At 38.7% G+C, this 26,372-nt stretch overlaps 2 protein-coding genes and 1 long non-coding RNA gene across 10 annotated transcripts in view; 1 reads left to right on the forward strand and 2 right to left on the reverse strand.

The window, feature by feature from the left end:
• Window positions 1–6,022, forward strand: part of LOC138969990 (ras-responsive element-binding protein 1-like) — a 73,540-nt gene extending 67,518 nt beyond the window's left edge. For all 3 annotated transcript variants that reach the window (XM_070342590.1, XM_070342591.1, XM_070342592.1), the window contains exon 19: window positions 376–6,022. In XM_070342590.1, coding sequence (XP_070198691.1) covers window positions 376–585 — 210 coding nt within the window. In that variant the 3' untranslated portion in view covers window positions 586–6,022. The remainder of the gene's footprint in view (window positions 1–375) is intronic.
• Window positions 6,023–6,226: 204 nt separating this feature from the next.
• LOC138970026 (uncharacterized aarF domain-containing protein kinase 5-like) overlaps window positions 6,227–26,372 on the reverse strand; it is a 52,879-nt gene continuing 32,733 nt past the window's right edge. The window contains exons 10-13 of one of the 3 annotated variants that reach the window (XM_070342595.1): window positions 24,406–24,583; window positions 22,027–22,101; window positions 21,499–21,720; window positions 6,227–7,661 (exon numbers count right to left, since the gene is read on the reverse strand). In XM_070342595.1, coding sequence (XP_070198696.1) covers window positions 7,646–7,661; window positions 21,499–21,720; window positions 22,027–22,101; window positions 24,406–24,583 — 491 coding nt within the window. In that variant the 3' untranslated portion in view covers window positions 6,227–7,645. Of the gene's footprint in view, window positions 7,662–21,498; window positions 21,721–22,026; window positions 22,102–24,392; window positions 24,584–25,037; window positions 25,246–26,372 lie in introns of those variants that run through there. The other 2 variants (XM_070342594.1, XM_070342596.1) reach the window with 2 other exon arrangements.
• Window positions 8,680–17,616, reverse strand: LOC138970062 (uncharacterized). 4 transcript variants are annotated; one of them, XR_011456854.1, is made up of 7 exons: window positions 16,882–17,616; window positions 16,259–16,434; window positions 15,749–15,922; window positions 14,894–15,008; window positions 13,969–14,077; window positions 12,774–12,885; window positions 8,680–10,421 (listed from the first exon to the last, which is right to left on the reverse strand). It is a non-coding gene; the product is annotated as an uncharacterized lncRNA (long non-coding RNA). The 4 variants fall into 4 exon arrangements; XR_011456860.1 differs by having other exon boundaries at window positions 16,786–17,616; XR_011456859.1 differs by having other exon boundaries at window positions 16,779–17,616.

Here is a 26,372-nt window from a genome sequence, read left to right on the forward strand (position 1 = left end):
ACACCTATTTTTTTTTTAGGCCTAAACATAATATGCATAAGAAGTCAAATAAAGGGTACAAGTAAAAAGGATAACAATTAAACAGAAAATGTTTCCTCTTAAGAAAGGAATTGCGTGAATGATGAATAAAAACTGAGTTATGTCAGGAGGCAGTTTTTATGGGTCATTTTGTTTAAATCGAAATAACAGGGGTTTTTCTTATCGAAGAGTGAAATACATATTAGTAAGATTACTGTAGATTGTGAGAAAAAAAAGGTGATTAAGAAAAGGTAACAAAATTGCAATCTGAACAAAGTTATAATAAAGCTTTGAGATAAATACACAGTGAAATTTGTTGGTACCCAGCATTCACGCTTTTTGTCTGTACTTTTTCAGACCACTGTGACAGATGGAAACAGCAGCAGCAGCAGACTGATGGCAGTGAAGAACAACCATAACAACAATAACAATAACGACAACGAAAATAACAATGAATATGAGGACAATGGAGACGACATCCTCCACAACCTACTCGGCATTGAAAGTGAAGCTATCGACCAGATGATCGAAGCCAAAGGGTCCGCTGCTTCTTTGCTTGGCGTTTAAGCTGGCATAAATGGAAACTGGCATCTTCTCCTGAACTTCATTGGTCAACTCACCATGCACTGAGATTGGTATATTCTCTTGAACTTGATGGTCAACTCACCATGCAAAAATTGCTTGGCAACTCCCTCAAAAGGAGACAGGTATCTTCTGCGGAAATTGCTTGGCAACTCCCACAGACGGAGACAGGTATCTTCTGCGGAAATTGCTTGGCAACTCCCACAGACGGAGACAGGTATCTTCTGCGGAAATTGCTTGGCAACTCACACAAATGGAGACCATTATCTTCTCCTGACTTTACTTGGCAACTCACACAAACTGAGACTGGTATAACTTCCCGCAACTTGGTCAGCAACTCACCATGAACTGAGACTGATATCTTCTCGGCAATTAACTTGCTTGGCAACTCCCACAAGCCGATGCTGGTATCTTAATTCTCAGTGTGGGCCACACGCCTTTCTGGTTTAAATTCAACTGAACAGCATTCATCTTGTACAGAGGTACCTGCAATATGAGGCCCCTCGGATGAGAGGACACATCCCCGTAAAGGACACCTTCTGTTGTCCCTCTGTCTATAATCCTGACTAAAATTTACCTGTCACAATAGGGCACCTGAAATGCAGGGTCAAGTTCGTTTTTATGCTTTCATCAGAGATACCAGTGTACTAACAGGTGACTCCTTGTGAACATGATAGCTGGAGTTTCTCAAGATGAGAATCAAGCATCCAGCAAGAGACAGGTGTTTGACCCGGACAGTGACATGCTATGCACAGGCTTATAGGTTCACATTCTGTGTAGAGTGCTTGGATCGCTTGAATGCCGGCAGGCACTCAGTTCTTGGAAGGGGGAAAGGAGAAGGGAAAAAAGACTAGTGTGTTCAGTTGCTCACTGGAAACAGCATTGAATCAAGGAACATGTCTTTAATTGATTGCAGTTGTCTGACTGTTTGTGATTGATAGGGACAAAACAATGCTTTGCTGTTGCACTAAACAACCAAGTGATGCCGGCCAGGGTGTTCCAAACTTGATACGACTGTCTCGTTTCAACATACAATGTATACATGTTTCTCTCAAAAAGAAGGACCAAAATGGCTTGTACGTGTGTGTGATTTCTTGTAATCAAGGTAAAATGTATTGGTTGTGTGATTTACAAATCAGCAAGCTGATTTCATGGATAGTTATCGTTTGAATTTAACATATTGCAGCTAGTGCTTCTAATTGTAAAGTGTCTTCCTGGGTGTTAATGTAAAAGTTTTAAATTATTTTAATATGGCTGCTGATGTTTTGATGAATCTGATTAATGACATTTTGCTCATATCAAGAATGGAAGTCAGGATGCATGCTTCTGACTTTTGTGAAACATGAAGCTTTTTCTTTATTTTAATCTGTTGTGATTTTTTTTCCACCCCTCCCCCATTGCCCTTTTCAATGCTTTCTGCTGAATGGATTAAAATTAGCAATCACTAAAATGTGCTGCTTGTGTATATAATAACTGTTGGTATTGTACCATAGTTACTTATTTTTTCACCCTATTGCTTTTGAATGTTGTAAAAGGCATCACTATAGGTGAAATTTGAATTTTCACCGTGAAAAACAAACATAAAATTGATACTTTCAACAAAAATAAAGAGAGAAAAATGTTTATAAAAACAAAATGATAAAAAAGCTGCATGTTTTTATGAGCAGAAACAATGTTGTTAATTCTGGAGTATGTGTTTGTAAACATGTGAGAAAACTTATGCAAGTTGTTGTAAGAAAACTTACAAGTTGTTGCATAATTATCTGCTGCTGTATGAATTTGTAGATGTGAATGTAACATGTGTCATGCGCTAGAGTTTGTATCTCATTTATATATATATATATATTATATACTGTATATATAAATATCTATCAGTGAGTCCGCCCAAACCAGATTATGTTCATTACATACGTATGTATTTATCAAAATATGGTTGTGAAAAAAATTGTACATGGACCTTACCGCACAAAGAAAGATTTTCAAGTGACGAGCTCAATAAATGATTATTTAACCTTTGTTTCCATGCATATTATACTCTTGGTGGTGTCGATACAATAAGTTGTGAGAGAAACCCTTAAGCTTGACTTTGGCTTACTTTTAACTGTCATAACTGACCACCACCAATGTAGGGACACTTGTTCTTTCAACTTAAGTACATACATTGTACCTCTCTATCAAACTTGTAAATATCATTTCTATTCCTTGGATTGGAAATAATGCTGGTTCAGAAAAAATGGTAAAAAAAAATGTGTTTGTTTGTTATTTATCTTCTGTGTGAAATAATAGTGTAGAAAGTGACCCTTATTAGGTGACTACTGAGGACATTCCATTTTCATTGCGCAAAGAGGAAAGATCTGGGTAAAATGTACTGAGACAATACAGTTCGTGAATATTTTTGAGTCTCAAGATTTCTTGAATGAAAACTGATCCGGAAGAATTATCATTGCTGCAATTTTAAAAGAATTCATATTGTTGTTTTTTGGGGTGTTTTTTAAGGGAAAAAAGAGACAAGAAAAGAAAAACCTTGCGCGTATTGAATTTTTTTTTCTGTGTGATCTGTGATAAATCACATGGTTTTTTTTTTACTACCCCACCCCCCTCTCCTCTAATTCCCCCAAATGAAAATGATGTTAGTATGCATTGCGTGGTGATTTTGGTGTGAATTTGTAGCTGTGTTTTGTAGTTGTTTTCTCTGGCATTTTTGTCATCTTTGTTTCTTGAGGACGTGTTTAAATTTAAATTGGCTCAATATGCAAAATATTGCAAGACTGAAATAAATACATGTAGGAATCTTTATTGTGATTGCTCATGCTCTCACCATACTGCTGAATATATTTGAGCTTTACATTTCCCTTATTTTGTTAACGATTCTTCCTTGTGGCCTTTTCCTGTGACAAAGAGCTCTTCTTCAAATGTGCATAATATAAGTTTCATTGATTAATTTTGTGTGATCTCTGCTTGCTTTGTTATGTTAATTGTTTAACTTGATCTGTTTTTGAATTTTCACTTCAAACTGTTATTGTACATTTGACCACTGTCAGCTGCTGTTGAGGTCAATTATACGGTGGTCAGTTTTGAGTAACGTTTGCTTTGTTCAGGATAAAAAGTTAACAGTTCATGTGGAAAATATGAACTTCAACATCAAAAGAGGCCTGACAATTTATGAACTTCAACATCAAAAGAGGCCTGACAATTTACTTTGACATTATTAGAAGTGCTTTTTTGGTAGTGAGAGTTACTTCAGTGAAGAAATCATTTTCTGTGTTTTTGTAAAAACAATTTTTTTTTACATAACTGCTGAGTTCGGAAAATGATTGTGTTATCACAGTGGTGAAGCAATTTAGGACAAATACAATTGACAGTCTTTTTTCACTGGGCAAACTTTAGACTCGAGAAGTGTTTTGTGGAAAGTTTTGGTACATGTATAAGTAAATAAAGCTGATTCTTTGAAAATCCAACTTCAAAAGTGCATTAAAACAAAATCACAGACAAAGATACAGATCAAGAAAGAATAGCAAGAACTAAAGTGATGAAAAAGAAAAAGAAAACCCATGTGTAGGAAAGAATGTAATTAGTCTTATATAATTTATATTGTGTAAATATGCCAAAGTCTTCTTTTTTGTCAATCAATATACATCTCTTTTTTTGTAATGTGAAGCGTGTGTCCTTTTTTTGGGTAGTTTGCTTGTTTTTGTTTGGGTTGTTAATGCTTCTGACTGCTTATTTGATAACTGATTGCATTCCATATAACCAGTTGTTTCTCATTGTGAATTTCCATTTAGTATTTATTTACAATTTTCTTCAACAAAATCATCTTTTGTAGAGAGGTGTACTGGTCAAGTACGTTGATTGTACTTATTTATTTTCAAGTGCAATTTGTCCATAAGCGCTTTTCAACCGTAATCGAGGGCAAATACCAAGCAGTAATCATTCTTGCTTATTCTGTATGAAATCTTCTGGGATATCTCTGATAAAAGTCGCAACAACAAAAAACATTGCCATTAATCATAGTCTCTTTTTCTGTTGACAAGCACACTGTTCAGTATTTGAGATTTTCTTAGACTAAAATCTTTCAATTTTACGAGCACTTTCAGCAAGAGCATTTTAAATACAGCAACAGCATTTTAAATTTGCTTGGGTGCTCTTAAAACAGGTTAAAAATCCTCAGACATTGGTTTCATTAGTTGTGCAACCATAGTACATGTAGATTTCCCCCTAAACGTTTAATGATGTTTTATCAGGGCTTACATCTTTACCATTAGTTCATTTTTGTTATAAAATTGCTTTTCAGTATTTGTTCACACATGAAAACCCACATCACTTTGATACCCCCCGCGGGTTAGGGGGAAGAATTTACCCGATGCTCCCCAGCATGTCATAAGAGGCGACTAACGGATTCTGTTTCTCTTTTTACCCTTGTTAAGTGTTTCTTGTATAGAATATAGTCAATGTTTGTAAAGATTTTAGTCAAGCAGTATGTAAGAAATGTTAAGTCCTTTGTACTGGAAACTTGCATTCTCCCAGTAAGGTAATATATTGTACTACGTTGCAAGCCCCTGGAGCAAATTTTTGATTAGTGCTTTTGTGAACAAGAAACAATTGACAAGTGGCTCTATCCCATCTCCCCCCTTCCCCCGTCGCGATATAACCTTCGTGGTTGAAAACAACGTTAAACACCAAATAAAGAAAGAAAGAAAGGGGGTGTGGGGTATGATTTGGTTGTTGTTGCTGAATGCAGTTCATGCTGACTTGAATGACAAGAGAATTACAAACTTGTCAGCAAAAGGGTTTCAAAATGAAGTATTATGGTATCAGTATTGTGCTCATAACATAATCATATACATGTACTTACTTCGCTTATCAAAATGGCTCTGGAAAAAATGTGCACAAAATGCCTAAAGAGAAAAGTATTTGAAGCAGCAGTGAAAAAAAGACTAATTAAATGAACGGTTTATAAAAATTGCATGTTCTGACACCAGAAAGCATTTGGTACTTCCATCATAAGTGTGCTTCATTCCGTTATCAATAATACATCATCAAATGCTTTTTATTTACCATTCCTACAGTAAACATATCAGACGTATTGTTCTCATAATATATGCGTCCATGACAGTTTGACAATTTGTCAATGACCAAATCATGCAATTATTTAAATTAATCTGCTTCAGTATAAAGAGACAATTGTGATAAACACAGCAGCAGATGTTTCTTACAATCAGATGGGATCTTTCGAGAGGTATTTCTTTGTATTACATTAGACTATCAGCCATTGTGATAAATGGACTGGCTTGCATTATATGTGGTTCACTGCTGCAGAAACATAAGAGGATTATTTTGTTATTTTCTTTATGCTGATGTGTTGTTTGCTTTTTTCTGGTATTTTCTTTTCAGAATAAAATATTACTAGAAATGGAACGAGAAATGAGTGCATGTGTTTGTGTGTGTGTGTGTGTGTGAGAGAGAGAGAAAGAGGTAAAGAGAGAGTATAAAGCGTGCATCTTCACTGGGGCTTCTCATAAACCAATGACACTGACCAACCAGCCAGCCCAAAACAATCACATTTTTTAACAAACACGGTGAATAACGTTACGTAGGAGGCTGGCTCACTGACAACACTACGGAAGACTTAATTTTACAAGTTTATTTGGTTTTATTTCATCCATTGCAAATTCAGGCACACCATTCAAAAGTTTCTTATACACACACACACACACACACATATGCTATGTCAATGCTTGCATGAAAAGAACACCAACACACTATTTGATGGTAAGGCCTGCTCACTTGACTCGCACACAAACACACCCTATAGCTTGCTTTCATCCATTAAAAAATCCCCCAAAACATACATAATCCTTTACAAAAGTACACTGTTATAACATTTTAATAAGAACTGATGATTTTTGTGTACATTTAAAATGATGAAAAAATTTCATGGTACACAGTTCAGTTGAATTATCACAAATATGCATAATCTGGATGAAACCATTCAAAACTGCAGTAAATTCAACAATCATCATAGTACGTACTACTTTGCAGTCTATTTCAACATTCACACATTTACCTGGCAAATTCATAATTCACTGGTCACAACACAGGTTGGAAAACAAGATAAAATTATCTAACACGCACTAAATTAGTAAACTGCATGATCATACAACACACAGGTACGTACGCACACACACACACGCGCACTATAACGCGCACACACACACACACAGAATGTTCAGCAACCTTAGGTGTAAAATACATTTGTTCATTAGAAAACTAATCTATAGTATAATCCTATTCAGACTGAAAACTTCAGGCTGAGGATCCTCATATAATCTTTGCAGTCTGATGATGTGTTGAAGTGACAATTAATGTCTTCTCAAGGACTATCTAGTTTTGAGCACATTGCAGTCTCATGCGGATTTCAACAGTCAGTCAGTCAGTCAGTCAATCAGACTTGATTTTAAATACACAATGTACAGATATACATACCATTTGATACAGATATAAACTCTCTTGTGACATGAGTTTTGTTTAAGTCTAGAAAGATGCACATCGATATCACTTCATTCCCCTCTTTTTGTCAGACAGTATTTTTTTCAGAAAGTTTTTTGAAATTTAGTAAAAAAATATAAAAGTTTCCATAGAAATACTAAGTCTATGGTTGGTGGGATCTTTTAATTTCAAAAACACAGACAAAAATAAAACAGCCACACAAAAATGCTCAACATTCAATGATTTTTGTTGTTGTTTTGTTTTGTTACAGATCCATTCATACAGAGCGCCTTAATGTCAGCAATACAACCTCATACAGTCTGGCTAAGGTTTATGCTACTGTTTTCTCATGCTCTAATATGTTGGTGAAAAGCTTAAATGATACACCAGCTCACTGCCTAATGATTGTCCCTGTCCAATGAGTCAAATGCATTCTCATGCCATTACAAATTATCTTCTGTCCATTCCCCCCTATACTTTGCTGAAAATACGATGGGACAATATTGGCACCTGTGGACACTGGTGACCTGACCGTTGCAAGGGAAGCTGACCAAAGCTCTCAAACTTGCTCAAACCTGGAAAACAATGCAATACTTTTGAGTTACTGACATTAAAAAAAGTTAAACAACAAGTTAAGTTAAAAATGCAATATAAGCAAAACAAACACAAAAACCAACCAACAAACAAAACTCAAAGCCTTATCAAGACAATCTCACAATCTGACAATTTGATCTGAGTCACTTCCCAGTCTGAGAGGTAAATAATGAAGAAGATGAAAAAGTGCACAGGCAATCCTTTACAGTGAAACATCCCTTTTAATATAAACAAAAAATCGGTTCTTAAAAGGGACAGTCATAGGTTCCCAAGTAAAAAAGTACTACACTATGTACTATAGTATACCATAGTACTTGTACTATAGTTTACTATAGTTTACTATAGTAAAAGTACTATGGTACATTGAATTGTACTATGGTATACTATAGTTTACTATAGTACAAGTACTATAGTACATTGAATTGTACTATGGTGTACCATAGTTTACTATAGTACTAGTACTATAGTAAACTATAGTACAAAAAGTACTATAGTATAATACATTAGTGTGTACTATAGTACATTGTGGTACATGTACTATAGTATACTATAGTAAACTATAGTACAGTTTAAATGTACTATAGTATTTTGGTCACTTTTTTGCAAAAATGTACTATAGTATACTATAGTATACTATAGTAAACTATAGTTTACTAGAGTACATGTACTATAGTTTACTAGAGTAAAGTGTAGTACAGCGTAGTACATTGGCCGCGGTACATTTGTACTATAGTACTTTTACTATAGTTTACTATAGTACAGTGTGGTACTTTTGTTGCTGTAGATTTTGTACTATAGTACTTTTACTGTAGTTTACTATAGTATACTGCAGTACTTTCTTAAAAAAAAGTACCATAGCCTTAAAAATTACACTGGATGTAAATGTGGCCCCAATTTTTGCTGAATCAATTGTGTTGTGTGAATTGAATGTGTGTGTGCACGATCAGGCCACTCGCTGCAGTCAATCTGTCACATTTGGTAGGAAAGTAAAGGTTCATCATATGTTTTAAATTTTATTTTCATTTTTCGGCAGAGCATTAATAGTCAAACTTATGTAAGAACATTTTAAAATATCCACTAACATGTAAAAGACCCAATTAAAAAATAATTTTAAATAAGGTGTTCATCTTGCACAGTGAGTAACCAAGCAGTTGATTTTTGGTAAATGTCCCAATGCAGAAACAGTTTTAATGCAATTTTTTATAACCCTGTTAACCAGAACAACTAACAATAAAATGCACAAAACAGATTTATTATAGCACTCTTCTTTGTGGGAATTAATCTTTAGCACAACACATATTTTCTCAAAATTATCTCCCAAGTTAAATTTCTATGATTAGCTTTGAAAGTGACCATGCCTACATCAGTACATGAAAACTCTGTGAACAATCAAAGGAGACAATGATTGTCCCTATTATTGACCGGAACTCTACCCCAATCTGAACTTGAATAATGCAAACTATCAAGCTGACTTGATGTCATCTAACCCTGTATGTGTGTGACCTTACACAGATAAAGTTATTGAGTTACTTTCTTTCTTTATTTGTTGTTTAACGTCGTTTTCAACCATTCAAGGTTATATCGCGATGGGGAAAGGGGGGAGATGGGATAGAGCCACCTGTCAATTGTTCCTTGTTCACAAAAGCACTAATCAAAAATTTGCTTCAGGGGCTTGCAACGTAGTACAATATATGACCTTACTGGGAGAATGCAAGTTTCCAGTACAAAGGACTTAACATTTCTTACATACTGCTTGACTAAAATCTTTACAAAAATTGATTATATTCTATACAAGAAACACTTAACAAGGGTAAAAGGAGAAACAAAATCCGTTAGTCGCCTCTTACGACATGCCGGGGAGCATCGGGTAGATTCTTCCCCCTAACCCGCGGGGGGTTATTGAGTTACAACGATCTTGCTTCAAACACATTCAAAATAATACCATTTCTCTGTTATTATTATTATTTTCTGTGAACTTAAAAGTTTATGAGGGTCAATTTTACATGGGTCACATCTACCGGTCATCCAACTTCAATAGCCTGTAAAGTATCAAAAATCTAGCTTTCAAAACATTTCAGAAAAATAAAAACACATGCTTTCGCAACACATCCTTGATATTTGTCAAAAATGTGGTTTTGAAAAAATGCCAAATATGGTCATGTTTGAAATTGATTAAACCATAGCAGTATGTTAACTTTGTAAAGTCTATCCCGAAAACCATCCAAGAAAACAACAATGTTCAATTCTGTCTACCCATTGTAAGTCAGCCTAATTATGCTCCACATCAGTGACATTCTCCTGACCTGGTGAGTCAAAACTCACTAAATGTCCAATGGAGAGTTTTCAGCATGCAACCAGAAAGTATATAGTGTGGCGTTATGTCCCTTTTTTTCAAAACAGGGTTATATATGTGGCAATAATCACACGAAATGTTCTCTGTCCTCCACATCTGTTTGATTTGTGATTGGTGTCCAGATTATTTGCTACAGGCATCTGATTAAGTTTATTGTAGCTGCTGTCCGGTTCCCTTTGCCAGTGATATCTGCTTTCCTGTTCTGTAACTTGTATTTATGTTCGCCGATGGCACCCGCTGAATAGTTTTGGTTGTTCTCCAATGGCATCTAGCTAGCTGCTTTGACGTCTGTAAGTGGCATCAAGGTCCTTCACCATGCAGTCATCTGCTGGAAGTGAACAGGAGGCTCTCTTGCTTATGACACCCACACCAGAGCATGGAATGAAACCTGCAATGACACAGCAGTATGACTATGAGAAAGCATGCAGACTGAAGCAAAGAGGGCCAAACTTTAAGAGAATGATAATGAAACCTACCTTAAAGTGCCGTGGCTTTTAGTGCATATATATCTAACTTTTAAAAGTTGTGTCCGTCTATGTGTGTATTATGATGACTAAAGGCTCCGACTGAGACGGTGGTGGTGGTGGGGGTTTGAAACGTGCTGGTGCGTGTATGTTTGTGCTTGCGTGTGTGCAGGCATGAATGTCTTTGTCAGTATGTGTGTGTGTGTGTGTGTGTGTGTGTGTGTGTGTGTGTGTGTGTGTGTGTGTGTGTGAATTTATGAATACAATTGAAGGCACAGTAAGCCTCCCGTAAACCATCACAGATACGGTCAGGCTTTTACACACAGACTACAGTACAAACACCCTTTCATTTAAACACTCACCGATTGAGAACATCCTAGGTGCCCTCCATAAAGAGCGAACAATTTTCAAATAATTTATTTGTGCGTGGTTTATCTTACCCCTGAGCAATCGTGAACCCGTGTGATCAAGTTTCCCTTTTTGGCTCACGAAGTGTAGCCTATGCGATCGTAACTTTGTGCGTGCGTGCGTGCGTATGTGCATGCGTGCGTGTGTATGTCTGTGGTAGAAACTTTAACATTTCGTCATTTGAAGACGTCACATTATGGCGTAAGAGGGTTAGACGTCACGCGAAGGAATGTCTCGGTCATTGTTATTTTGAGCGGGCCGAGACTAGTTGGCAGTCGTGTCTGTAAGTAGGCTACATGCAGACAGACAGATCTAGATCTAGTGTCTCGCTTTCTTGCACAGTGTCACCTATGCTTACTGTGTGTGTGTGACGGAGGGATTGAGTTTGTGTTACTGTTTGTCGATTTCTTACGTGAGCCTTGAAGGCTTCGCCTCTTGTTTCACAATGTAGTCGTCAGTTAGTCATTTGAATGCGACTCCATGTGAGCTTATCTACAATAGCACGTTTTTATGCACGAAACAAACGGCTGTGGTTCACAAAAACTCTAGCGATGGTTTTTGACTGTTGAGAGGAACGGTGATATATGCATAAACCGCCGTCTGCTACGACCCTTGCGTGACCCTGCTTCCGGGCTTTTCTTTTTTCAAACTTTCACAACTTCGAATTGTACTGATCTTGTCTTGATGAAAAAAGAATTCTTTTATGATTAAAGAATGTTTGTGTGACAAGCTGTCAATTTATTATTTAGATTTTAAAAGTTAGGTCTAGCGCAAAAACGCACCACGGTCCAAAAACATTCTGATAATCATCCATCCACGGCTATGGCAAGTTTACATCGATAGAATGAGACCCGAAGGGAAGTAACTCATTTTTGACCTGAGTTCAATCGGCAAAATTAATTCTTTAACAAGAAGAGCAAACGCTCGATCGAGTCACTTTCGCAGTTCTGAATATTATATGAGGCATCAGATGGACAGGAAGAAATTGCTATTCACAACACAATGAGTCACGTTCACATAAAATTTGAGCCCGGTCACTTTTATAGTTTCCGAGAAAAGCCCAACGTTAAGTTGTGTGTTGCCGAACAGAAAAGGCTAGTTATCTCCCTTGTTTTTCTGATAACGTTCGTAAAAGGCTACAGATGTAAATACTTTGATGTAAAGAATAATCCTACAAAGTTTCAATCACATCCGATGAACTTTGTCAAAGATATAAAATGTCTAATTTTTCCTTTGACGCTGACCTGTGACCTTGAAAAAGGTCAAAGGTCAACGAAACCATCGTTAAAGTGTAGAGGTCATTGGAGGTCACGACTAAACAAAATATGAGCCCGATCGCTTTGATAGTTTCCGAGAAAAGTCCAACGTTAAGGTGGTGTCTACGGACGGCCGGCCGGACGGCCGGCCGGACGGCCGGCCGGACGGCCGGCCGGACAGACTAACACTGACCGATTACATAGAGTCACTTTTTCTCAAGTGACTCAAAAATTGCTCGCTCTTTACGTAGGGCACCTAGGATATTCCCGTTTGGTGAGCGTTCAAATGGAAGGGTGTTTGTACTGTGTGTAAAAGCCTGACAGTATCTGTGATGGTTTACGGGAGGCTTACTGTCCGGGCGTGATTTCCGGTATTGAATATTCATAACAGCCGTCCAGCACCAAAACGAGGCGCCATTGTTGTAGAGGACCAAGTCCACGAAAATAAATTCTTTGAAAATTTTTCACGCTCGACAGAAAGCAGCCAGGATGTTCCCGTTCGGTGAGCGTTTAAATGGAAGTATGCTTGTACTGTATGTAGACGCTCGGGGAGCTCTGTGATGGTTTACGGGAGGCTTACTGTGCCTTTAATGTATATACATCTATACACACCCAAGAAGATAAGGCGCTCAGCAGGTCTGCACTCATGTTGATCCATTATGTTGGAAACAGGCAGAATTGGATCCTCCACCCGACAGTCACTGAGCTACAGTGCTGCTCTCAGCTATAAGCAAGAGAAAGCAGCTTGAGTGTTTCATCGCATATAATTCCAGTGTTTGCATACTCCATAGCGATTAGCTGAAACTATTTAGCTAAAACATTAAACTATTATCAGTGGAATACCAAAGGGGTGGCATATGTCATCCAAAATATACGGCAATTTAAAGTGTGATTGACGGGACAGAAGCGTTTCAATGATACAAATAGAGAACACTACATAGCCTACTGTGTGTTACTGGGTTTACACAAGTAAAAGTGAATATTTTTTCTTCTTCTGTTTCTTCGTTCATGGGCTTAAGACTCCCACGTTCAGTCATGTGGATTTTTACGTGTATGGCCGCCATTCAGGCAGCATACGCCAATTTCGGGGGAGGCATGCTGGGTATTTTTGTGTTTCTATAACCCACCGAACTCCCACATGGTTTACAGGATCTTTTCCGTGCGCACTTGGTCTTGTGCTTGCGTGTACACATGAAGGGGGTTAAGTCACTAGCAGGCCTGCACATAAGTTGACCTGGGAGATCGGAAAAATCTCCACTCTTAACCCACCAGGCGGCAGCGACCGGGATTCGAACTCACGACCTCCCGATTATGAGGCCCACGTCTTACCACCACGCCACTGCGCCCGTCGTGAATATTTCAATATTTGAAAAGCAATAAGTGTAAATCTGGTGCCACACAGCAAGCCATGAAGTATTCTGTTTTCAATTCCTACGTACCGGAGAGATAACCCATGTGGTAACTAAACCATACACCCACATGTGGGAATATCATTGAGGTCATGGCAAGCTAGTCTGGCAGGGACCTTATATATTCCACTGCTCATGATTACAAAGTCACAGATGCAAAGTCATTCTCGGAACACTTTTGGGCTTGCCATTTTCCCGCGAATGTTTTGAGAATGAAGTTTGTCTCGGAGATTTTGCATAAGCAGTGGAAAATGAAATCCCTGTCAGACATGTTGTTTGAACCAACCTCATTTACATGATAGACACGCCTGTGAAGAGATGGTTCATTTATCACATCATGACACATGGGTGGTATCTCTCAGGTAGGCAAAACAATATATCTAAATGCACCAATTTACCTCAAGCACTCAGCAGGTCTGCACATATGTTGATCCATTAGGTCAAAAAACCACCAGAACTTGATATGTTGTCCAAAAGTCACAGATACAGTGGAACCCCCCAAGGATCCTGAAAAAATAATTAAAAATGAAGAGCCAACACTTGTACAAATTATCTGTCTTTATACATACAAGCACATACACAAATAAATCTGCTTGCACTATGCTGGCTTTAGGCATGTGTAATAAAATGATTTTGGGGGAGCTTCTCTATTTAACCGGGAACTTTTGTTGTTGTCAAAAGCAATTTATGCCTCAAACATTCTCCCACTCAAGACTGAACTATGCATTCAGAATGTGTTGATATCTGACTTAAACTCATAAAAATAACAAAGGCTAGTTTGTAAAAAGACACCGATTTGAAAAGAAAATTTAAATTCAATTACATATTATCATGTATTATATAATCTGTTCTGGGGCTTTTTTCCAGGTCTTTCAAAAAAAGATGTTCACAAACAATAACGAACACATTTTTCAATTCAATGAATGTTTGCAGCACTGTCAGCCGGACAGAAATGACAGTATGTTGACAAAGCCGTAATAAAAACATAACCTGCAGTCCTACCTTGGCGCAAAGAAGTATGAATGGTCTGTGTGTACTCTACAATCTCTGACTGTGGCCCTATGTAAAGGTCGAAAAGAGCTGGCTGTGCTTGGCCATTAAGAAAAATTTCAGTTAATTCAGATTTGTACAAGAAGAGCATAAAAGCATATATTCACAGCATGTATGTCTTGTTATTGCTATAGGTCTATATATCTATGCCACAATGACACAGCAAATACGTACATTCATACAGACATATTCATTTACTCATATAATTTAAATTATATAGCACCACAGGAATATGTTAATATCAAAATCTAATATGAAATTTCCTACACACACCCATGAAGTTCAAGCCCTCAGCAGTTCTGCACACATGTTGATCCAGGAGGTCCAAACACACCCTGCACTTGTTGTCCAACAGTCACTGCTCCAGTGAAACCCTCCATTTAGGACCCTGAAAGATATATAACAAGTTCCATAAAGTGATACAAAACTCTTTGTTGTTGTCCTTATCTGCCGAAGGAGCACCTCCTGTCGCTTCACAGCATCTGTAACACAAGAGAGGACTGAGTATCCAGCCAGAAATTTCATGACTGTATTTTTATAATGATGATCAACAAAACTTGTTAAGGGCTTTTAAAATGATATGACAAATATAAAGTCAGATGCACTTCACCCATTGTTATACTTAAACATAGAACTAAGGCTTGCTCATACAGTGGAACTCCCCTTGTTAGACCTCAAAATATCTGAGAAAAATAGGCCTTAAAAAGGACCCCTGGGTGTCTTAAAAAGGCCGTTGATTGATGATTCACAAAGGTTATTCACAGAAAATATGAAAAAAGCAAGGTCCTAAAAGGGAGTGTGTCTTTAAGTGTGTGTGTGTGTGTGTGTGTGTGTGTGTGTGTGTGTCTGTGCATCACAATTAAGGGCTAAACAAAAACAAACACACACCCAAGAAAAGCAAAATTTGTTTGAAAATTTGATCCAAGACAGTGAATCAAACAAGAAATGTCCATCACTGATTCAGACATATTTGAATGTATGTGTGTGTGTTGCAAACATTACACAACAGTGGATCATAAATACCAAATTCAGCTATGCTAGTACCGTATTGCAAATTACATTAAATTTGAAATGTCAGAAAAAACAGGGTTTTTAAATTTTATAATTTGTTGTTAATAATTAACTTACTGGTTAAAGAGTACAACTTTTCACAATTTCAGCACAGAGAATGGAATCCTTGGTGTCTGCTTCCTTTTCTATCTGAATGACTCATTGGTACAGCCATCTGTCATCACCCTGCCGACTGTTTTTTGACATGGAGTCCAGAAGCTCCCCCACCAACTCAGGCAGTTTTGTTTTTCACTAAAAGTAAAAGAATAAAGGTCAAATAGATTTGCACAAAGGAATAAAAAGAGGTTTTCTAGTAATCCAAATAAAGCATGCAGAAATAAAAACACAAAAAGTAACATCAAACAGTTTTGCCTCTTGTGCCCCCAAGACACTGGAATAATGACAGGCCACCAGATAGGCCGTCCATCACTGAAAGTGAACAGAAAAACTTGATGTTTGAATATGTGTGTGTGTCAGTGTGTGTGTGTGTGTGTGCGTGTGTATGTGTGTGTGTGTGTGTGTGTGTGTGTGTTATACAAGTGGCACTGGTACAGGTAATTTAAGACAAGAGTTTAAAATGTCACTTACTTGTTGTCCCTGTCAGTGTAAACTTTCAGCACAAAGAAGAATGGAAACATTGGTGTTTTTGTCGGTTCCGTTCCAATTGAATGACTTGGTACAGCCATGCCATCAAGTTGATCAACCAGCTCACTGTTCCTGTTACCAGTTCAACCTCTTTTCCACATTGCCGACAGATTTTTAATCTGAAAAAGTCATGTAGGCAGGCCTAGATACATGTTTTCAAAATGGGAATTTATAAGTTGTAAACAGTTAACGAAATAGTCCGCTTCTGTCACGTACTCCCCACGAACACCACCATGTGGGGCAGCCAGATCCAGATAGAATCAACAAACAAGTAGATCTAAAACTCAAAGTAAAAACATCAAACTCAAACTCAAACTCAAAGAGAAAAACAACAACCAGACGGCCCAATGGTCACTGTAATTGTATCAGATTCAGATTCTCACAATGGTATAAACTTTGCAAATCTCAAAAATAGTCGGATACTAGTGACAGTGATAGTGAAAAAGAGTTGTGGCAGCTGTACTCCTCACTCGATAGTCGATGACTTGGCAGTCACAGTTGCAAATCACTCGATAACTCCTGAGCGAATCTGGATACGATAACATGGAAAACTCTTGAAGGCTTACTTCTCAGTCCAGATCCGTCTTCTGCTCTCTGAATTATGGTTAAACTCTCTTGGTGGGTTCCTTTCGTGATGTTGTAGACCGCTTTTGGCAATCTCCCGTGCTCTTTCTTGTGAGTTCGCTCGTTGAAAATCAGTTACTAGTGCTCTCCCTTGATTTACTTCGGAGTGGTCTCCTCTTCGATTTTTAAGGGACATAACTCTCGTGCGAACCCTTTATTCGTATCGAAAGTAGCCGGCTCAGTTTGTTTTTGTTTTTGTTTGGTCTTGTGTTTGATGACTTTGCTAGTCCAATATTTTATGTATATATACTCAACCTTCGTTTTGCGTTTTTGTTGCAGCTGAGTGCATTTACAGTTCAAAAATCCTCCTATGGTAGTAAAACAAACCCAAAACTACCCAACGACCACATCTGTGAAGCTCGACAGTTTCTTGTTCACGCGAGTGCATAAATTAACCTAGTTATTACGTGGTGTTTGGTCAGAGTTCGATTCAACTGAGTGATTCCGGCCTCCATTTTGTTTTACACAAACTCATGATGATGTCTGACATAGTTTGCTAGTGACGTGTCCTTTTGTGCATGATGTGGTGATCTACCTGATCTAAATTTAGATCCAAAAATAGGTCAAGACCAGCCGGGTCCGAGTACGAAATTAATTCGTAAAAAAATCGCAGTTCTTGACTCTTTGGGTGCAAGTCAATGAAACTTGGTAGTTCTTCTAACGGATATATAGCTGCCTGAGGTATGACGTAAAATCCCCAGGGGCTCCGTGCACCTGGATTTGACAAGTTCAGTACTTTTAAATGTTTTTACTAGTTATTTACTTTTATGAGTTACTGTTCCTTTTACGAGTACTGCTCTGTTCATTTTAGCATGTGCATAGATATGCAACGCACATAAGTGTGTGTGTGTGTGTGTGTGTGTGTGTGTGTGTGTGTGTGTGTGTGTGTGTGTGTGAGTTTACGCAGTATGTGTGTGTGTGTATGGGGGATATGTGTGTGTGGAGGGGATGTGGGGGTATATGGGTGTGTGTATGTGTGTGTGTGTGTGTGTGTGTAAGCGAATGTCAGCGGTTTGTGTGTGTGCATGCGTGCGTGCGTGCGTGCGCGTGTGTGTGTGTGTGCAGTCTTTTGCTTACGTTTACAATTATTCTCTGTATATGTTCCAAGGCAGGGCCGGACTAGGCTAAGAGGAGAGGGGGGGGGGGTGCCAGTGGTGGTCTAGGGAGATGTTCCCCCTGGCGTGGTCAAGGGGCAGAGCCCCTTGTGGGGGTCAGGGGGCAAAGCCCCCTGAAGCTGATGGGTAGGTCATATTCTGAGATAGAAAAATGGTCGCTCCTTGCATGAAACGGCATAAAATAAACAATAATAAAAAATGTTTTAAATAAGTGAGGTACATGTTTAGGCTAGGACGGGGGTGGGGTTGCGCAACCCCCATAACCTCCCCCCCCCCCCCGGTAGTCCAGGCCTGCAAGGACAGGTTGGAAGATTAGGCTAAGCCTAAAACCTTTATCCTGACGTAATAAATTTAATTATGAGCTCTCTCTCTCTCTCTCTCTCTCTCTCTCTCTCTCTCTCTCTCTCTCTCTCTCTCTCTCTCTCTCTCTCTCTCTCTCTCTCTCTCTCTCTCTCTCTCTGTTAAGCATTCGATGTGTACATATTCCATAACTTTTTTTTTTAAATCTCATATTGTGTGTGTGTGTGTGTGTGTGTGTGTGTGTGTGTGTGTGTGTGTGTGTGTGTGTGTGTGTGTGTGTGTGTGTGTGTGTGTGTGTGTGTGTGTGTGTGTGTGTGTGTGTGTGTGTGTGTGTGTGTGAATGTCCGTGTATATGTGATTAGAATAGGGGTGCCTCTCTGCATGGGTGAAAAAAACACTTGTTTGTAATGCTTGTATGCCACAACCCTCTCTCTGTCTCTGTCTCTCTCTGTCTCTCTCTCTCTCTCTGTCTCTGTCTCTCTCTCTCTCTCTGTCTCTCTCTCTCTCTCTCTCAAATTATTTAAAACGAAACAATATTGTACACACAGCAAAATTCAGTCAACTTCAGGTCAAACCAAGAACTTTGCACTTGATCCTACATGAAGAATTATTTTGGCAAATGTTAAATTTAACATAAAAAAGGTATTGTTTCAAAATTTCACTGCAGACCATTTTACTAAGCGTTTCGGGCGGGCGGGAAATAGCTCAGTCGGTAGCGGCGCTGTCTTCAAAACCAGTTGTCGCAATCGGCGTGGGTTCGATCCCCACTTTCGGCGAGGGTTTGTTTGTTTGTTTATTTGTTGCTTAACGTCCAGCCGACTACGCAGAGCCATATCAGGACGAGGAAGGGGGGGATGAAGGGGGCCACTTGTCAAGCGATTCCTGTTTACAAATGCACTAACCCATTACTTGTGTCCCAGCAGGCTTTAGTAAAACTAAATTAATACCTACTGGAAGATTACCAGTTTCCAGTATGTTAAAATAGGCTTAACCTATCTACTGCTGGACTTACATCAGAACACTAACAGATTAAACTATACATGAATCGCGAGACAAGCGGCAAGAGAAGAGATTTTTGGAAAAAATACAGGTGAATGAGCAAGAAGGCAGAAAAAAGAAAAGAATTCATGAAGAAAAAGAGAGCATGACAGGAAAGAGGAACCAAAAATCTACCTAACAGCAAACTAGAAAGCTCCTGCGGTTCCAAAAACAGGAGGGGCTTTTAATTTCATAACCGCAGTCCCCCACTGCGGGATTTCGGCGAGGGATTTATTTCCCAGAGTCAACATCGTGCAGACTCTCCTCGGTTGCCGCATGCACACGATAAAGAACCCAAGTTCACAGCGAAAGTCTCAGGGCTCGGAAACATGAATACACGCATGCAGGAAAACAAATGTGTGGGTAGCGCCGTATACTGTATGGCAGCTCGCTTTCCCCATGGAGAAAGCAGCCCGAATTTCCATGAGGGCAACCTCACAGGACTATATAAAATCTTATCCTTATCTTATCCTTATCCTTTAACTTTTAAAGCAATTGTTAAATTCTCTTTTGAAAACTTTTTTTGTGAGAAGCGTTCCAAGGTAACGTTAATGAAATATTAATTTCACATTTGATGCTAACTGTTTACAAAAAACTAACTATACTTATGTAAATCTGACGTTACAAAAGTCCTTTCTCCTAAGTGAATATGTGCGTACCCACGTGTTTGTGTGTGTGCACGTGCGAGCGTGTGTGTGTGACTGTGTGTGTGTGTGTGTGTGTGTGTGTGTGTGGTGTGTGTGTGTGTGTGAGCACAAAGTATTCCTACGTGTATTTTGCAAATGCACAGTTAACAAGTTTGAAAATATCTCATGTCATCTCCAACAAACGGCTTAATTCACACACACGCACGCACAAAACATAATGAATCTTATATGTACGACTACCTCAGTTGTAAAAACACACACAACACGTTTACATGCACAACTGGTGATATAAAACACAATTTTAAAAACAATGTTTTTTAATCAACTTAATTTCAACAACAAAATTGTTATGCTTAGCTGATAAGTTATATTAATAAAACAATAAAAATAAAAGCACAAAATGCATGTATACTATTACTACTATACTGTACCGCAGTACTATGTACTGTAGTACTATAGTACAAAGTACCATAGTACAAAGTACCACAGTGTACCATAGTACAAAGTACTTCATACTATAGTACTACTGTAGTACAGGGTACATTCACAAAAAAGTACCATAGTACAAAGTACTAGGTACTATAGTACTACTGTAGTACATGGTACATTCAATAAAAAGTACCATAGTACAAAGTACTAGGTACTATAGTACTACTGTAGTACATGGTACATTCACTAAAAAGTACCATAGTACAAAGTACAAAGTACTCTACTGTACCACAAAGTACTATAGTACAGGGTACATTTACTACACAGTACTATAGTACAAAGTACCATGTACTACAATATGTACTAGAGTACATGGTACATTTACTATAGTTTACTATAGTACAGGGTACATTTACTATAGTTTACTATAGTATACTATAGTACATCGTGTGGTACTTTTTCAGCTGGGGTGTGATAAAAATAAATCTATAAAAGCAAAGGTCTTAAAAGGGGGGGCGTTTTAAATAGGGAGGGGGGGGGGGTGCCTTTAAAGGGGATTCCATTTTACAGTGGTACCCCCCTTTTAAGACCTTTGTTTGTTTGTTTGCTTAACGCCCAGCCGACCACGAAGGGCCATATCAGGGCGGTGCTGCTTTGACATATAACGTGCGCCACACACAAGACAGAAGTCGCAGCACAGGCTTCATGTCTCACCCAGTCACATATTCTGACACCGGACCAACCAGTCCTAGCACTAACCCCATAATGCCAGACGCCAGGCGGAGCAGCCACTAGATTGCCAATTTTAAAGTCTTAGGTATGACCCGGCCGGGGTTCGAACCCACGACCTCCCGATCACGGGGTGGACACCTTACCACTAGGCCAACCGTGCCGGTCTTTTAAGACCTTCAAAAATCTAAAAAAATAAGGTCTTAAAAAGGAGGGAGTCTTAAAATGGGGGTAAATTTACAGTTATGAACAGAAAATCTGAAAAAACAAAGTCTTAAAAGGGGGGTTCCACTGTACTCACTTTTTCTCTGCTGTTTTGAGGACGTGGTCAAACTGTGCAAGGTCAGGTGCCCTGCCCATCCAGTGGAGAATGCGGAGGTAGGTTCGAACCGCCATGCTGACCACGCTGAAAATGAAGTTCTCCCTCCACACATGGTAGTCAAACATGCAGCGATCCAGAAAGCCACGTGTTCTTGCCAGGATCCCCTTGGTTGTCACGTCACGGTACACTCCTGTGATAGCGCTGGTCACAAGAAAACAGAATATAGAATAAAATACAGTGGAACCCCCCTTTTAAGACCCCCAAAATCTTAAAATATTAGGTCCTAAAAAGCAGTGAGTCTTAAAATGGGGTTAAATTTACAGAGGTTATGAACAGAAAAAAGCGGAAAAAACTATGTCTTAAAAGGGAGCAAGTCTTGAATTGAAGGGTCTTAAAATGGGGGTTCCACTGTACAGAATATCATATTGCCCAAGGTTCGGAATTTGCCTTGACATTGGTGTTAAAAAACATTCACTCTTAAAAAGGGGGTTCCACTGTATTGCTTACCTGCGAGCCATGATCCCGTAGCGGTCAACAGTGTGGCCATGTTCCCTTGTGATTGCTCGGATGGTGTTTAGATTCCTGGTTTAAAATAAAAATCCAAAATCAGCTTGTTGATAACAATTAAGGTTGATCTAATCACTTCTCTCAAAGCTACCTCACAAAGTAATACAACAAGATTCCTAGCTAGGATGGTGTTAACAAAAATCCAAAATCAAGCTTGTGTTAAAACAATGTAGGTTGTAGCATATAGATTGATCTAATCACTTCTCTAGAAACTAACTCTGAAAGTAATTAAAAAAAAATGTAACAATTAAAAACAGAAACAGAGGGCAAACTAGAGCAAAGTAAACCAAATTTAGCCACAAAAAAGACCAACTGACCATAACACTCACTGGTCAGAATAGATGAATTCCGAAAATAACTCTTGTCAGGTTTGTATGGATTGTGAAAGAGTTGTTTCTCTTGAAGACGTTCAGGCAAGCTTTCCCATGTAACATTATAAGCCAATCCATAAAAACCCGACATAGTTATTTGCGGAGTTTGTCTATACATGTAGTCCAAAAAACATGGTACACACAGTAATGTTACCATTAAATACAAGATAAATATGAACCATTGTCTACATTAATGATTGTTAACAGCACCAAAATAGAAAGATCGCCAGTGCCAGAACAAGGCGGAGAAGCAAAGTTATCATATCGAGACATTTTATTTGCACAAAAACACCAGTCGGCACAGAGATAGAATGTAGTGTACAGTACAAAGGTAAGGCATGTTTGAACATGTGACAGGGTGATTATATGGGGTCAAATGACAGACAGGCTTTTTGTTTCTTCTACTACTTGCTGCAGTACTTACCTTACAACATCAGTCAAGGGAAATGCCCTGTGCATTTTTTTTATCTTTAAGTGCACACGCAAAATTCAACACTGCATGATTATATTAAATTTCAAGGAATTTAAAGACAAGTCGCGTAAGGCGAAAATACAACATTTAGTCAAGTAGCTGTCGAACTCACAGAATGAAACTGAAGGCAACGCAACGCAGCAAGACCGTATACTCGTAGCATCGTCACTCCACCGCCCGTGGCAAAGGCAGTGAAATTGACAAGAAGAGCGGGGTATTCGTTGCGCTGAGAAGGATAGCACGCTTTTCTGTACCTCTCTTCGTTTTAACTTTCTGAGCGTGTTTTTAATCCAAACATATCATATCTATATGTTTTTGGAATCAGGAACCGACAAGGAATAAGATGAAAGTGTTTTTAAATTGATTTCGACAATTTAATTTTGATAATAATTTGTATATATTTAATTTTCAGAGCTTGTTTTTCATCCAAATATAACATATTTATATGTTTTTGGAATCAGAAAATGATGGAGAATAAGATGAACGTAAATTTGGATCGTTTTATAAAATAAATATTTTTTTTACAATTTTCAGATTTTTAATGACCAAAGTCATTAATTAATTTTTAAGCCACCAAGCTGAAATGCAATACCGAAGTCCGGGCTTCGTCGGAGATTACTTGACCAAAATTTCAACCAATTTGGTTGAAAAATGAGGGCGTGACAGTGCCGCCACAACTTTCACGAAAAGCCGGATATGACATCATCAAAGACATTTATCGAAAAAATGAAAAAAACGTCCGGGGATATCATACCCAGGAACTCTCATGTCAAATTTCATAAAGATCGGTCCAGTAGTTTAGTCTGAATCGCTCTACACACACACACACACGCACAGACACACACACATACACCACGACCCTCGTCTCGATTCCCCCCTCGATGTTAAAACATTTAGTCATAACTTGACTAAATGTAAAAAACAGAAAACAAACCAATAAAACAGAGCGAACATAAAGTTTTTACTTCCTTTCCTCATTTGTATGTGCAAAGAGCTTCTAGCCCCTTATGAGAGAATTTAGAACAACAGCAACAACAACAACAAAAACAACAAGAAATACATCAACAACAGAAACAACAACAAAACAAGTAGAAATACAAACTCCTATACACTAAAGAAAAACCTGTCTGTCGTATTGATCCCAGGTAAGTTGGACAAGCTTGATCAGAACAGCCATCAATTATTCGTTTCATTTCATTTCAATCTAAAACAGTAATTATGGGTCCCATAATGCAGATTATATATTCATAGAACTGTACACATGCTTGTGCTTTTTAAAATGATATAATAAATACAATGTAAGAACATTTCATCACAGGAACTTCAAAAAATTAACAAATCCTGACAAACTTTGCAACAACCACAAAAAAAATTAAAAAAATAAAAATTGCAACCAAAAAAAACCCCACAATTTGAACCAACGCAGCAACAAGATGCAACTAAACAAACGAAGCCTGTCTGACCTTGTGACCCCACCTGATAACCAAAATGAGCGGGCGCGGCATGTCTTTCAGAACAGCCATGATCTTATCAAAGTGCTCCTGGGCCATTGTTCGCATGTGAGCCAGGTCTTCATCAGTCATCTTACTCGGCAAATGGAGGGTCTGCCGCTGGATCGGCCGCTGCACCAGAATCTCGCAGAAGACTGCATAGTCTGAACAACATTCACGTGTAAATTCAATTTATTTTTTCCCTTGTCTCTTTGTATTTTTTTCTTATTTTTTTCTTGTGTTCCTCTAGCCTGGACTCTCTGTTGTGTTCGGTCTGAGTGTTACAGCGGAAAAAACAATGAGTGCACCACAAACACAAACATACCTGAAATAGAAGCATTGCTCATGATTACCATGAAATCTCATCTGTTCTGTTTTGAAGATCAACTATTATCCAAGACAAAACAAAACAAAAAGCCTTCTTGGATTGTCTGCTGTTAAACTTCGAAGAGGCAGGCATCTGCTAATTTCATTGTTTATACAATTTTTAAACAGTGCTTTTCAGAGAATGCATATTTTTCATCTACCTTATTTTCCTTTCTTCAGCACAAAAGATAAGAGTTCATGGTAACAGTTTCAATGTTTCCAAGCTTTTTCCAACCGCACAGCATCAGTTACCGAAAGATGAAAATGAGGGAGCTCGGCATGTCACGCATGACTTGCAGAACACGGTCATGGAGGAGCATGATCTCTTCGCGTAACGCCTGCTGCTTCTCTGGGGACAAGCTCTTCCATTCCTTGCGACCTACAACCTCCATTCGGAACAGACGACGGTGTTTGAGTCGCACCGGTCTCTGCATCAGCATGATGGCGAAGACGTGAAAATCTGCACAGTGCAACTTTCAAATACAGTGGAACCTCCCTTTTAAGACTTTCAAGACAGGTCGCGAACGGAGAGAGCCTTACAATGGAAGTAAATTTACAGAGGTCATGGCACAGAAAATCTGAAAAATCAAGGTCTTCAAAAGGGAAAAGTCTTAAATGGAGGAGGGGGGGGGGGGGGGGGGAGGGGTCTGAAAAGGGGAGTTCTACTAATACATGGTTCACCAACAAACACTTGCTGCAAAAGAGATAGACCCAGATCTGTATTTAAGAGTTCTCATATTCCATATCAACTTGCCAATTCTGCACACAGGTACTTCTGAATTCAACACCCAACAAATCAGCTAAATATCGGTAGTACAGTACTGTTCAACCAAGCTGTCAAAGACTAATTCATCCAAGTGAGATGAACACACACAAGGACACATACATGCACACACACACACAAATACGAAACAACCTCATTTTTGGTCAGTATGTGATGTCACTTCCACACGGCAGGACCGGCGCTGTGGCGGGGTGGTAAGACGTCGGCCTCTTAATCGGAAGGTCGAGGGTTCGAATCCCGGTCGCGGCCGCCTGGTGGGTTAAGTGTGGAGATTTTTCCGATCTCCCAGGTCAACTTATGTGCAGACCTGCTAGTGGCTTATCCCCCTTCGTGTGTACACGCAAGCACAAGACCAAGTGCGCACGGAAAAGATCCTGTAATCCATGTCAGAGTTCGGTGGGTTATAGAAACACGAAAATATCCAGCATGCTTCCTCCGAAAGCGGCGTATGGCTGCCTTAATGGCGGGGTAAAAACGGTCATACACGTAAAATTCCACTCGTGCAAAAAACACGAGTGTGCGTGGGAGTTTCAGCCCACGAACGCAGAAGAAGACTTCCACACGGCTATCTGAAGTATGACTATTTATCGACCCCTCAGACCAGTTGACCTATGCTGGAACAGGTGTTGGTAATACGCTAAGGATATGGTGTGATATATTTTGACTCGAACAAGCCAGGCAAACATTTAGGTTTGTCTCATTGGAGTATCAAGATACAATCAAGATTTATTTATTTATTTATTTATTAAGGAGATTTCTATAGTGCATAACTAAAAGCACTATGCGCTTTACAATATCACTAG

This window comes from Littorina saxatilis, linkage group LG1 (assembly GCF_037325665.1).
Source record: "Littorina saxatilis isolate snail1 linkage group LG1, US_GU_Lsax_2.0, whole genome shotgun sequence".
In the NCBI taxonomy this organism is placed as follows: Eukaryota; Metazoa; Mollusca; class Gastropoda; order Littorinimorpha; family Littorinidae; genus Littorina; species Littorina saxatilis.